Below are 13,295 nucleotides of genomic sequence, written 5' to 3'. Positions count from 1 at the left end.
ATGAACTAGTCCTGTCACAGCAATAACCTGTAGTGTTGTAAGGATCTACCAATGACAGTTCATGTGGGTTTTAACACATAATTTCAACACAAATTACATTACAGTTGACATAACACAGACCTTCAGCAGGTCTAGTCCAGAACATTCCATACTCACCTTTCTCATGAGTCAGATGATTACACTTGGCCGTAAGGTACTGGGTCTGACTGTAGTCATCCTCTCTACCGACTCTGAAAAACTTCCTCATCTTCTCCTCCTCTCCCTCCTCATACCTGCGTTCCCCTGCGCTCTGCTCTCCCTCCCCTCGCTCCAGCACTGGCACAGGCAGACAGACTGCTGATTTACTAGTTCACGAGCTGTTGTATGCCTGCTGGGTGGGAGCGTTTAGAAAGGCTGAGGTGGTGTACAGCAGGAGTGTCTCCCTCTCTTATCAGGACTCGTGGAGAACTGATAGCCTCTGGAAAACACCCACTAAGACACGTTCCATCATCTCCCCAAGCTCATTTGCATTTATCGCTCGAACCTGATGTAAACCTGACATCGCCTCTTTAATATGACCCAGCAGTAGCTGATTAAATAATAACATTATGTGCTCATTCAGCAGATGCTTTTATCCAATGCAAAATTTGTTTAGTATGGAAAAATTTGAACCTGGGATCTCTCGATCATAAGTCGAAATCACTGAGCTATAGCCAAAATCTCTTAAATGTGACTTTGTAACACAAACGTTTTTCCCCTCAAGGTGTATAAGCTTGTGAAAGAGAATGAGAGGCAGGTGGCACGTTCTGAGGCAACAGCTGTACCTTAGAGGCAGATGTCTGAGTTGCACAACAAACAACTGTCATATCATTGTGTGTCCTGGAGGGTAAAGTTACTATTGTGAGACTCATCCCATTCATTGCATTGGGGTTTTCAGGTGGACCTCCTCACCAGAAGGGGGAGACAAACCAACATGCTGTTCGTCTAATTTCTCATGTCCTCAGTAACACCAGCTTTGCTCAGTCTCTCCACTGGCCTCCATGTCTTACATTGAAGCCTGAACACAAAGTCTTGGATGACACACACACACTTTGCTACGTGATACGCTGAGTTTTTGTATAAGAGAAACTTGTCTCCTGAGGTCAAGAGGTGATGTGGTGAGGCTCCTTCCAGTCCACACATAGAGGCCTCATCTGTCCAGACTCACAGGAGACAGTGAGGAAGAAATATGCAGAAACAGGCTTCTATGAGTTACGATGTTGTCACATGTCGTCTTTCAAGTGTACAAACTTGCTGACCACATGCTGTGCCATGTAAGGACACGTTCTGTGGAAACTATATTTGTACTGGTCTATTCATTTTATATAAGGACGTTTGTGATCCATGTGCCTCACTCATCTGACCACTCTGACTGGTTACATGATCCGACATTGTTCTCATAAACAAAGTCGACTCTTAATTGTTTGTGCATCTTTCCGGCCACCGACTGACATCATCCTATCACCACTCCAGCAAGAGCAAAGGATAAGCAAAGGAGTGTACATTTGAACAGAACAGTGAAGGAGTATCTGTGTGAATATAAAGCAAGGATTTAGGAAAGCCATCACAGATACATTTTGGGTTTTACACTGTTTAAGCTCTCCTGGTAGTCAGGAACAACAGGAACTAGGGTGTGAATAATTTTTTGAGTAAGGATCTATTAGTTTGATTCGATCCATAATTCGTTAAGAGGATGATGCTTAATTAAAACAAGAGGATGTTCAAAAATGGCATTTATTAAAAAAAGAAAACCACCATGCTAAGTTCTGCCTCCTTAACACAAAAGTTGTCAATAGAAAATGGCATCTGGACATCTGCACAAAGCGTCCGGTAAAATAAATAATATTCCTCCAAATCAGAAAGACTTTTGCAAAAAAATAAAAAAGGGTGTTAAATCCATAACACGCATATAATGACCAGGTTCTGTAAGTCATGTATTCGTGTTTAAAGAAAAGTTTGGGAGATTTTGTTGTTATTTCTTTAAATAAACCAGTAATTCAATTGAAAGTCTGCAGTTCCCAACCCAGAGATGCCTCCTACACAACTTCTTTAGATACAGTTTAGTAACATTGGGAATGGCTGAATAAAAACTATTTTGTTTTAGCTCAAACTTGAAATACAAGGACCAAAAAAACAAACAATTTGTCATATTACCTTTGTTAATCAAGGTAAGAATGATTAGTTCAGATGTTTGAGACAACTCAAATAAGGACAGAAGAGTCATCATTATACCAGTAATACAATCAATCCCTCCACTGTTGTCCAGGTCTCTGGAAGACAAAAATAACTTACTAAACTTAAACAACCAAACTCACAAAAGTTCAAGAATACCTGATTAACCAGTGTTTAACTGCAATTAGATTGGAAACATTTTAGACAGATTTTGTCAATTCCAGAGACCAGTCTTCACAAAGAGAACAACCCCATTCAAAACCAATGAACAAGCAAACAAAAACTGCTGGTGGACTCTTACTCACTTGACCTGTGCACATGGGGTGACAGATGCTTAATACCTTTCTTAGTTGGACAACTAGTTCACCTTAAATGTAACAGCAATTAAACTCCAAAAGCTGCAGACTGCCGACTGAATGCTTTCAACATGAGGGCAAATAACAAAAGACAGGACTTCATTGCATCTTAACATACAAACGCACAGACCACACAAAGTGGAATAGGTCACCTCAACTTAAGTCAGTTACTTCCTTGGAGGAAGGTATTGAAAAGCCTATTGAATGTGTACTGAATCCTTATCAAAACAATAGGTTTATCAAATACAGATTCATTACTCACAACTTCAACTTGAAAGTAAATTAACAGTTGATTTACCTCTAGAAAGGGACAGAAAAGTACATAGTCGTCTTTGGATACTTAATTGAGGGAAATTAGTCAGTGGCCAAGGTCATCAAAAACCTAGATCCTAACTTGCCCCAGCTGCAGCCAATGGATCCTATGGTTATTTATGTTTTTTTAACGCCATGTCTAATCAGCATTGAAATAGCATCAAGTTACTGTATCTGACTCCAAACAACAACGAAACATGAGTTGCTTGTCGTTTGTGAATTGCTGAGTCAGTAGAATTGGACCACTGTCTGGGGGGTCACATTGAATTACATATCATAAGAACAGAATCCTTCTATAACTTGTCATTTTGAGCTGACTTTTTTTTGCACAGTTTTATGTGAAAGTCTGCTCAGGTATCTAGTTTATAGAACATAAAGGAGTGGGAAGTGGAGGAGGTAGGGGGGAGGAGCAGTGAGGGGGGAGGGAGGGGCCTACTAACCAACATGACATTGCACTGAGTAGCCAGACAAAATAAAAGCAGAACTTTGTCCTCAAAAAACCCCAACAACTTTCAACCTCTGTACAAAAACAAGAAACACACAGGAAATGTGAAAGCTTATGGCCATGTCCTATTGGTCATGTCAGGCCCAGGTTGACATTCCGTAGGATTTTACACGCACACGTGATGATCCAATGAGATCTCATCATTATTTACTTGCAGCACTCAAAGATGAGTTTCCAGGCCAATCACAAATGTGAATCAAAGAACTTCCGAAGGAATGTCACCGTCGTCCAATCAAAGTCAATTTGACATTCTGCATAACAGATAAAACAGATTATTGCACAGGGTTTATGTGACTATGGATGGTTGGCCAAATAAATAACATCAGTTAAAATAATTACAACAACACAATAATAATAATAATGCTAGTAGTAAAAACAGTTGAGTCTAAGGTCCCAAACCCCATCCCCATCTTTACCACTGCTGCCAACTAAAGTCATCATTCGACCCAAACACCAAGAAGAATCCAAGGATGGTTGCGAAAATTACAATGTTGCCCGTTAGCACAAGCGCGCAGGCTCCCCAAGCAATCTGTAAGGAAAAAGCATCAATAATTCAATGAACAAGTGATTTGTATGGGGTCTCTGTGGTATGCGAAATGAAAGAAAAAAAAATACAAATAAAACCTTGGGGAGCTTTTCTAGAATAGAGCCCGGATTAACATAAAATGTGCTGTGAAAACGAGATGTATACACTTGCGAACATGTGTGTACAACGGGAAATGTTGTGTACTCACAACTTCAGCTCTAGCAAATATAATGGGGAGGCCAAAGGCTGAAACCACAATCCCTGTTGTGAGGAATATGGCCAGCTCTTTACAGGCGTTACTGGCTGAGTCTGTGTCGTCAACAACTCTCCTGGAGATGCAGTACGGTATGGGGGCGAGGATGTAGAAGAAGAGAAGGAACAGGGGCCAGTATTTACTGTGGAGGAAAAGACAGATATTAACAATAAGGGATTCACTCAGCAGACTCCTCTATCCATCATGCCATACAAGCGGGGGGGATTTGAACCTGTGACCTCATGATCTGCAGCTGAATTATTCACACCCTAGTTCCTGTTGTTCCTATTATTGTGAAATATTAGTAAAACAGCGGGCCAACTGTACAATAACAATGACTGGATGTGTGTTTGAGATACTTACTCATACACTGGAAGAGCACATCCTAGCATCAGGAACATGAGGCCAATAGCTCCACCGAAGGACAAACTGATTAGAGCTGGACAACAACGAGAGAAGGGGAGCCATAAGCATGAACAGTTTACATTGTATTCATTTTGCAGGCTCTTATCCAAAGAGATGTACAAATCGAGCTTACATAAAGTTTGGCAGAAGATCAAGGATAAAAAGAGCACAGTTGGACAGTTTTTCGGTGGTCATAGAGTGGAATAATAAGCATAAGCCTAGCCGACAAAATGAATGTGTCTTGGTTGAGGCTGTAATTGATCATCTGACCCCCATGGGGCCTAATACTATGGCTGAAATGAGGTAGCAGTCATATGATAAGTCAGATGGTTTCACATGTAGCTCTAGCAACTGCTTAGGATTAGGAGCTGCAAGTTTGTTAGTCTACTCCAGTGAATTGCATTTTTGTTCGACGAATCCGGCTAGCTGTCAAGCTACATCTAATGTTAGGATCCGTGTGAACTACGCAAACGATGATAATTTACTGGGTTATCTAGCGAGGAAGCTAGAGATGTTTAGTTTGTTAGTTGACCCTGGTGTATATCTCATTCATTATTATCTTGCCCACACTCGTTTGCTACGGTTAGCTAGCCCTGTACTACAGGCTGTAGAGCACACATGCCAACCTAACCTACCTAGCTCGCAACAATAACAACTAGCTATTGCTGCTAACTAATTGGGTTTGCTAAGTAAGACAAATGCACATGGGACACAGTCAAAAGAATACCCAAGCTGTTACTCGTAAATTGCCTTCTTCCAAGACCTCCAACCCATCTTAAATGCAGATAGATAGCATAATAATATTATTGCTAGCTAGATACTGGTAGCTAGTGAATAGCTGGCATAATGGCGTTTTGGCAAATGCTAACCAGCATTATCATTTTGGCCGGCAAACTGTAGCTACGCTATGGTAGTATGGCACATTATACCGATTCTTTCACAATGATTAACTTATATCAGCAATGGCTAATTGGATATATTTATTTTGATACAACCCTTTGCGATTGAAAATCAAGATCGCAATGTCTTACCTTTGATTCCGGCCATTTCTGCTCGTCCTAGGCACAGTCCCTATCAACGAACGACAACAATACACCCTTGACAGTATTGCTAGCTAGCTAGCTAAACTGAAAGCAAAAGGACCCAAGCGAGCTGCCGACCGCGCATATCGCTGCTGCCTTTACTACACCACGGCGCCTGCGCGACAGTGGGCGAGTAAAAAAATTAAAATGTTCTGATTAAAAAAATAGTTTTTGCCCATGCTAATATATTTTTATAACTATTTGTACATCCAATGATGTGTGTATCATCGTTTGATGATTTGATTCAAAATGTCTTTGAATGTCTCTTTTTTTACATACACAGTTTTACATTATCTTTTGTCATTATTTACAAACTAACAACCTTTTATTATTATTCGTTGGTCACTTCATTAAAGAAACACAAAATAGTCCTTGCCTTCAAACCAGGCAGAGTCCTACCAGGCCTTTAACCCCGGAGGAGCAAACTAACAAGTGCTTCCGAGTATATCATCCGTCTCAATTTCACAATTTCATGCAGCGAGGTTGAAGATGGCGAGCGGAGGGGGCTCCGTTGCTTCGCTGTGGACTGAAGTGAACCGCTGTGGACAGAATGGCGACTTCACTCGAGCCCTTAAAGCTGTCAACAAAAGTAGGATTTCTGATACAAACAAACTATTGGAACTGTCAGGTGTACTTATTGCTTAACGTTTAATTTCGGTATATTGAACGCAAGGTCCCTTCCCCAGCTGCTATTAGAGCTAGCTAGCAGTGTTCATCATAGTCCAGCTAGCCTAGCTCTAGCTACAGTGGGTAGTTAACGTTAGCGTCAATGGATTATCTGGTTATTTTACATTGATTCATTACGGTGGCTTTTATTTTTAATTCAGATTTACATTTGTTTGCAAATTGTGTACTCAGTAGTCATCGCATGTGAAGCTCCAAGTTAAAGTACCTTAGCAAAGTGACCGTAAGATCTAACTGGCTGGCTATTAGCCTAGCTACAATACAGTGATTACGTGTCCCTAGGCGGCCTTAGCTAACAAGCTTGACAGGCTGAGATGGGATAGCTTGACACTAGCTGCAAAAGACAATACAGCCTTTCTAATCTTGCCAATTGAAATAACTGAACCCCCGTAGTTAACTGATTGGGGGGTGTTTTTTGATTAGGTTACTGACTGTTTAATAATACATGACCAATTCTGGCTCTACTGCCCAACGAAATGCGTTCGAATTGTCTATTTGCTACAGTTGCATTGATAACGCGAAGCTTCTGTGCTGCTGCTAGTTTTCTATCTAAATAAGTATTTTGCTTCTTTTTTTTACAGTTCTGCATGAAATCAAAGATGACGTGACAGCCCTTCACTGTAAAGTCGTATGCCTTGTCCAAAATGGTAGTTTCAAAGAGGCATTGAATGTCATGAACACCTTTTCAAAAGTACTTGGCAGGTATGTTGAGACATTGATTCTAACTGAAACAAGAGTGGGTCTATGCCAGGAAGTGGGTAGCAGAACAATGTGCAAATGTTTTTGTTTTAAAGTGACAGCATTTTTGATGTAAACAGAGCAAAAGCCAGCATTTTACAAGATCAAAATGTCCATTGCAGTGCTATCAATATCACAAGTCTTTATCCCGCTTCCCTTAGTGACCTTATTGCTTTTGAGAAAGCGTATTGTGAATACCGGTTGAACCGAGTGGAAAGCGCCCTGAAGACCATCGAAGGTGTTGCAGAGCAGACGGATAAGTTAAAGGAACTGTACGGTCAAGTGGTAAGGCACACACTAATGCAGTGGTTCTTAACCCTGTCCTCAGGGAACCCCTGTCCTGCATGTTCTAGATGTTTCCCTGCTCCAACACACCTGATTCAAATATATGGGTCATTATCTAGCTCTCTAGAAGCCTGGTAACAAACATGCATTTTATTTGGGTGTTTTGGGGCCAAGAAACATCTAAGCCCTAGGCGGAAGGACCAGCACTGTATACTGTACACAAACACGACACACAGGTCTAAAAAGAGATTACTGCAATTGTCTTTGATCAAAGTTTGCTCAACGATAATTAAGCTCAAGCTTGAAGGCGTAAAGTCTCATCGTTTCTGAGGTGATCTGTAAGACTGAGGCAGAATCAGGGTTGGGACAGAATGGGCGTTGGGACTGAACATGACCTGGTTGTGTTCTTGTGTAGCTGTATAGGCAGGAGAGGTATGAGGAGTGCAAGGCGGTGTACAGGGACCTGATCAGGAACTCCCAGGATGAGTACGAGGAGGAGAGGAAGACCAACCTGTCTGCTGTGGTGGCTGCCATGAGCACATGGGAGAACTCTTCACCGGTGGGTCTCCTGTCTGGGACGGCCCTGGAGCACACACACTTAACACGTTTTTATATTGACAATCCAGTTCTGTATCCTACGTAACTAACTCCATGTAACTGTCTGCAGGATGACTTGGGTCTGCCTGAGACGACTTACGAACTGTGCTACAACGCTGCCTGCACTCTCATTGGTCAGGGACAGCTGACGGAGGCAATGAACAAACTCCGGCAGGCTGAGGGTGAGTCTGGTCCCAGTGCCCTTCTCCTGTACATCTCCAGGGTCCTAGCACAACATGGGTTTCATGTCCTTATTGGGATTTTTAAATGTCTAATCTCTGTTTTAGAGCTTTGTCGGATGTCCTTGGCAGACGATTCTGTAAGTGTTCATTTTCTTAAAATTTTGAATAATTTACTTTTATTCCTGGTTTTTATTTTTATACTTGTATTCCAAAAAAAAAAAATATTAATCATTAATTGATTTATTGGCTTGTATTCCAGTAATTTGTATATATATTATAAAAAAATATATCTATTATATAAAAAATACATATATATAATATATATATAGAACAATTTCTGTACGAACACACTGCGTTCTGTCTAGCGTTTCCAGTTTGATCTAACGGTGTGTTCTGCTGCTGTCGTCCCCAGGACGTGACGGAGGAGGACATTGAGTCCGAGCTGGCCGTCATCCACTCTCAGATGGCCTACGTCCTGCAGAAGCAGGGCCGGACGGACGAGGCGCTGCAGCTTTACAACCAAGTCATCAAGCTCAAGTGAGACGCTCATCTCAGCTCTCCTCATCTCAGCTCTCCTCAGCTCAGCTCTCCTCTCCTCATCTCAGCGCTCCTCTCCTCATCTCAACTTTCCTCACCTTAGCTCTCTTCATCTCAGCTCTCCTCTGCTCTGCAGTAGTTTCTCTGTGTGGTCTCACAGGCCCCTCTCATATTTTGTTGCTGTTTTCATCTACAGGCCATCTGACGTTGGGCTGCTAGCTGTTACTGCCAACAACATCATCACAATCAACAAGGTGGGTGCATGCTGGGATACTCACCTCAAACCTGGGTACAGACTCAACTCACTACAAATAACATTGTACAATTACTGTTAGATTTGATGTATTTTGGACACAGACTACAGACGTTTCCTTGTTTTTGTACAGGACCAAAACGTGTTTGACTCGAAGAAGAAAGTGAAGCTCACAAACGCGGAAGGAGTTGAACACAAGCTAGCCAAGATGCAGCTACAGGCGATTGAATTCAACAAAGCCTTGTTGGCCATGTACACTAACCAGGTATTACCCCGAAACCCTCTCAAATACAACATTACAATTTCTAAAGTGAGAGGTTATGTGAAACGAGGGAACGCTTCTCCACTCCCCCTGCCCTCCCTACACACTGACATAACAAACCGTAGACAAGACAAATCGATTCGCATTTGAATCGCGATTCAGTCTTCTAGCAATTCATATCGATTCACAAATTGTGAATCGTGGCCCCAAGAATCGATTCGAATCGTGAGGCACTAAAGGATTCCCACCCCTAATTTCTATACAAAAGTTAACCCCCCCCCCCCCCCCCCCCCCCCCCACCAGGCAGACCAGTGCAGGAAGTTGTCCTCCAGTCTGCAGAGCCAGAACCCGGGCCAGCCTCGCCCGGTCCTGGTGCAGGTGGCCCAGCTGTGCAGGGAGAAGCAGCACACTAAAGCCATCGAGCTGCTGCAGGTAAGCGCCCACACGCACCCCTGCTACAGCACCCCCGCTACAGCCCTGGGGAACTTTTTACCCTTAACAAGTAAGACATATACGCTGTTTTCTATATAAATACAAGCATATAAACTTAGATTCTTTCCATTTTGATATTAATCAACTCGAGAAAGTATTCTTAAATGTATTAAGTCACAAGCCCCGGCTGCTTGTGGAATTGAGTGGACCTGTGAAGACTCTGCAGGTGTAAATACCGTGTCTTGTGTTTGTGTCCTAGCGCTTCTCAGATCAGCATCCAGAGAGTGCATCTGGAATCAAACTGACCATGGCACAGCTGTACTTAACTCAAGGTACTGTTAGATTCTGCATTCCTGTATGGAAGCACATCAGTGACATCATGTTTTGAATTTTAAGGACATTTAATTATTTATATTGACATTTTAACACCACTGAATTTGTTGGTTTTAAATTCACCTCTTTAAAATTGAAATATTAATTTATTTCAATGTTTTTCAACAAATCTGATCCAAATTAGATTTTCTGGTTGCTCACATTCAAACAGATCCCAAATATAAAAAATAAAAAAAACAAATAGAACAAAATTCAGGCTGTTCAAATTTGAGGCAAATGTCCCCAATGCACATTAGAAAGTGAAAAGTTTAAATTCTCTTTAAAACTCCACAGGTCACGTTACGAAAGCTTGCGACATCTTGAGATCGATCGAAGATTTCAAGCACAAGCAAGGAATGGTGAGTATTCATGAGCATGCCTAGTCCACAGCTCTTTCAGAAGTCCTGTGTACTGCCTGCTGACACTAACATTGGCCTCCTCTTCCAGATCTCGGCTCTGGTAACCATGTACAGCCATGAGGAGGATATCGACAGCGCCATTGATGTCTTCAGCCGAGCTATTCAGTACTACCAATCCGAACAGGTTATTTGACTTGTACTTATTTTACTTCTATCCATTTAACTTTTACAAAGTTAGCTACATCTGTAATATGTTATCAACCAGATATACAGGCCTTGTGAAGTCAGATGTGTGATGTTATTTGTCATCCATGCCTTGTGTTCCCAGCCTGGCTCACCGGCTCACTTAGCACTCGTACGAGAAGCGGCAAACTTCAAATTGAAGTACGGACGTAAAAAAGAGGCGATCAGTGACCTGGAGCAGTTATGGAAGTAAGCATCTCTCTCTGGGTCTTCCCTCCTTAGAGACATGGTTGATGCTAGTTGTGTGTTAGACGTTTGGATGGTCATAGCTCAGCGGTAGGGCATTTGATTGCAAAATCAAGAGATTGCAGGTTAAAATGTCACCCCTTTGTGTTGCTTTTGATAAAAGCCCTAAAAACACTGTTCAGGTTAATGATAATAATGTTTTTGGCATTATACAGGCAAAACACTAATGACATCCACACGCTGGCACAGCTCATCTCCGCCTATTCTCTGGTGGACACAGAGAAAGCCAAATCGTATCCTTGCTGAGATGAACATTGTTTGGCTCTAATGTGTCTTCAAGTCTTTATCGTGGTGTTTCTCTGATTCTTTGATTTCTTTGTTACCTGATCAAATGTATAGATTTGGGATGGTTTGACAGTGATGAAACCAGTCAGGGTTGTAGAACAGGTGAACTGTAGCGTCCTTAACGGCCTGCCCCCAGCCTCAGCAAGCACCTCCCCTCCCCAGACAAGATGTCCTTCAACGTGGATGTGGACGAGCTGGAGAACTCCCACGGAGCCAACTACGTCAGGAAGAAGGCTGCGAAAGTCACCGGGGAGAACCTTCCTAAAGAACAGGGGTGAGAGAACCAGGCTGTAGGCTGACAGGCAGGGAGGTCCTACTGTTCTATGGGGGATTGCTGCCAGAGCAGATGGGTTGTATTTGATTCAGAGGGTGTGTGTGTGACCTGGGAGCTCATCTGACTGGTTTGTCTCTGCAGCCAGGGGGATATTAAGAAGAAGAAGAAAAAGAAGAAAGGTATGTCTGGATCTCAGCTGGTTACTGTTTCCCAACTATTCAAACACAGAAGAGTGAGTCAGGGAGTCAGGTGGGGAATTGGGCTAGTAATCAGAAGGTTGCCAGTTCGATTCCCGGCTGTTAAAAATGACGTTGTGTCCTTGGGCAAGGCACTTCACCCTACTTGCCTCGGGGGAATGTCCCTGTACTTACTGTAAGTCGCTCTGGATAAGAGCGTCTGCTAAATGACTAAATGTAATATAGAAGAAAATCTGAGGAACTTGTGTGATAACTTCCCAGGAAGTGAAATCTCACTTATTTTTCCCTGTTCCTTTGTCGATATTTAGGCAAGTTGCCCAAGAACTGTGACCCCAAGGCGACCCCTGACCCAGAGCGGTGGATGCCGATGAGGGAGAGGACCTACTACAGAGGCAAGAAGAAGAGCAAGAAGAAGGAACAGGTTGGCAAGGGAACGCAGGGGGCCACATCTGGAGCTGCCTCTGACCTGTAAGTACCCTCCTCTCTCTCACACACACACACACACACACACACTGACTGGTGTAGATCACCTCTCTCACACACGCACACAATCACTGGTACAGATCACCTGTCACACACTGACTGGTGTAGATCACCTCACTCACACACACACACACACTGACTGGATCTGTCCTCTCGCTCCAGGGACGCCAGCAAGACGGCCAGCAGCCCCCCCACCTCCCCGCGCCCGGGCTCAGCCTCCGCCTCAGCCTCCGCCCCTGCCCCCGGCGTGGTGCCGCCCCGGCAACAGAAGCCAGCGGCACCCGGGGCCACGCGCAAGAAGGCCCCACAGAAGAAGAAGAAGGGAGGCAAGGGAGGCTGGTAGTCATGGTGACACAGCACGCTGCTTGTCCACAGACACACTGGCTACGACCTATGACCTGTCGATGTCAGAAAATCACAAGCTTTTTTTTTTTTATCAAGCTTTTCCTCTTTATTTTTTTTTACCATCCAAACAACTGTACGATTCATGTTTAGTTGTTGTGTACGATGAACGTATTTCAGAAGGCCCTTCCCCCCCCATTCCCTGCCCTGCTACCGTCTTTGATTCAAGAGGTTTTTTTTAGAAAGGAATGCGTAGAAAGACAAACGTTTGGAGATGGGTGTAACTAATCTTCAGGTGTGTTTGTGTTGAAGGCGAGAGGGGCTTCGCTTTATGTTCTAACACACACCTTTCCCTCAGTGTTTCATTATGAGTGAGCTGATTCCTTTGGTACTGCCAACCATGAATATCCATGTGATTGACTAATGCCCTTTCAGTATGAGTCTTTCAATCTCATCAGACAAAGTTCAGGTTGTGTATGCAAATTTAAACAATATTTATTTTTCAAATCAGTCTTAGTTTAGGTAAAATTATCCAAAAGATATTTTGATTTTAAATCCTTGGGGAGGGGGAGTATGTCACCTGCATGTCGTTTTTGGAGCCATTTACAAAGATGGAAAGGAAACGATTCTGGCCAAGAAAGGTGTCCCTTTGGTCATGTCTTAATAAATAGTTCATTGACACCTGACTGGTTTTTGAATTGTTTCATTGTGAAAAGATCTGGGAATGGCATACCAGCAACTTCTAGTGGAGTCTGGAGTTAACAGCATGTGTTTATATTTTAGCCATTTAGCACACACTTTTATCTGAAGAGACATACAAATAATGCATTTAGAATAAGGATCCGAGAAGGATCAGAAGTGTGCAGTTCTAACAATATTTTGGTGTTCAGAGTAA

General features: G+C 42.8%; 2 protein-coding genes across 3 annotated transcripts; one reads left to right on the top strand and one right to left on the bottom strand.

Annotated features, from left to right (window-relative positions):
* Positions 1 to 1,734: 1,734 nt before the first annotated feature.
* Positions 1,735 to 5,686, bottom strand: LOC136953955 (leptin receptor overlapping transcript-like 1). 2 transcript variants are annotated; one of them, XM_067247448.1, is made up of 5 exons: positions 5,579 to 5,686; positions 4,506 to 4,581; positions 4,098 to 4,284; positions 3,780 to 3,892; positions 1,735 to 3,614 (listed from the first exon to the last, which is right to left on the bottom strand). In XM_067247448.1, coding segments are annotated over exons 1-5 (393 nt in total). In that variant the 5' UTR covers positions 5,595 to 5,686; the 3' UTR covers positions 1,735 to 3,613. The 2 variants fall into 2 exon arrangements, with proteins under 2 accessions (XP_067103549.1, XP_067103548.1); XM_067247447.1 differs by having other exon boundaries at positions 1,735 to 3,892.
* A 426-nt stretch (positions 5,687 to 6,112) lies between these two features.
* Positions 6,113 to 13,086, top strand: srp72 (signal recognition particle 72). Its single transcript, XM_067247846.1, has 19 exons — positions 6,113 to 6,218; positions 6,895 to 7,015; positions 7,213 to 7,336; positions 7,752 to 7,895; positions 8,004 to 8,115; positions 8,221 to 8,252; positions 8,528 to 8,652; positions 8,849 to 8,906; positions 9,039 to 9,170; positions 9,471 to 9,599; positions 9,859 to 9,931; positions 10,266 to 10,330; positions 10,419 to 10,514; positions 10,659 to 10,762; positions 10,975 to 11,052; positions 11,241 to 11,378; positions 11,520 to 11,557; positions 11,884 to 12,043; positions 12,221 to 13,086. The coding sequence occupies exons 1-19, from the start codon at positions 6,119 to 6,121 to the stop codon at positions 12,399 to 12,401; spliced, it is 2,010 nt and encodes a 669-aa protein (XP_067103947.1). The 5' UTR covers positions 6,113 to 6,118; the 3' UTR covers positions 12,402 to 13,086.
* Positions 13,087 to 13,295: the final 209 nt, after the last annotated feature.

The sequence above is a fragment of the Osmerus mordax genome, chromosome 12 (assembly GCF_038355195.1).
Source record: "Osmerus mordax isolate fOsmMor3 chromosome 12, fOsmMor3.pri, whole genome shotgun sequence".
NCBI lineage: Eukaryota > Metazoa > Chordata > Actinopteri > Osmeriformes > Osmeridae > Osmerus > Osmerus mordax.
Note: the sequence above shows the minus strand (reverse complement) of the source record. Positions and strands in the feature narration are given on the sequence as shown.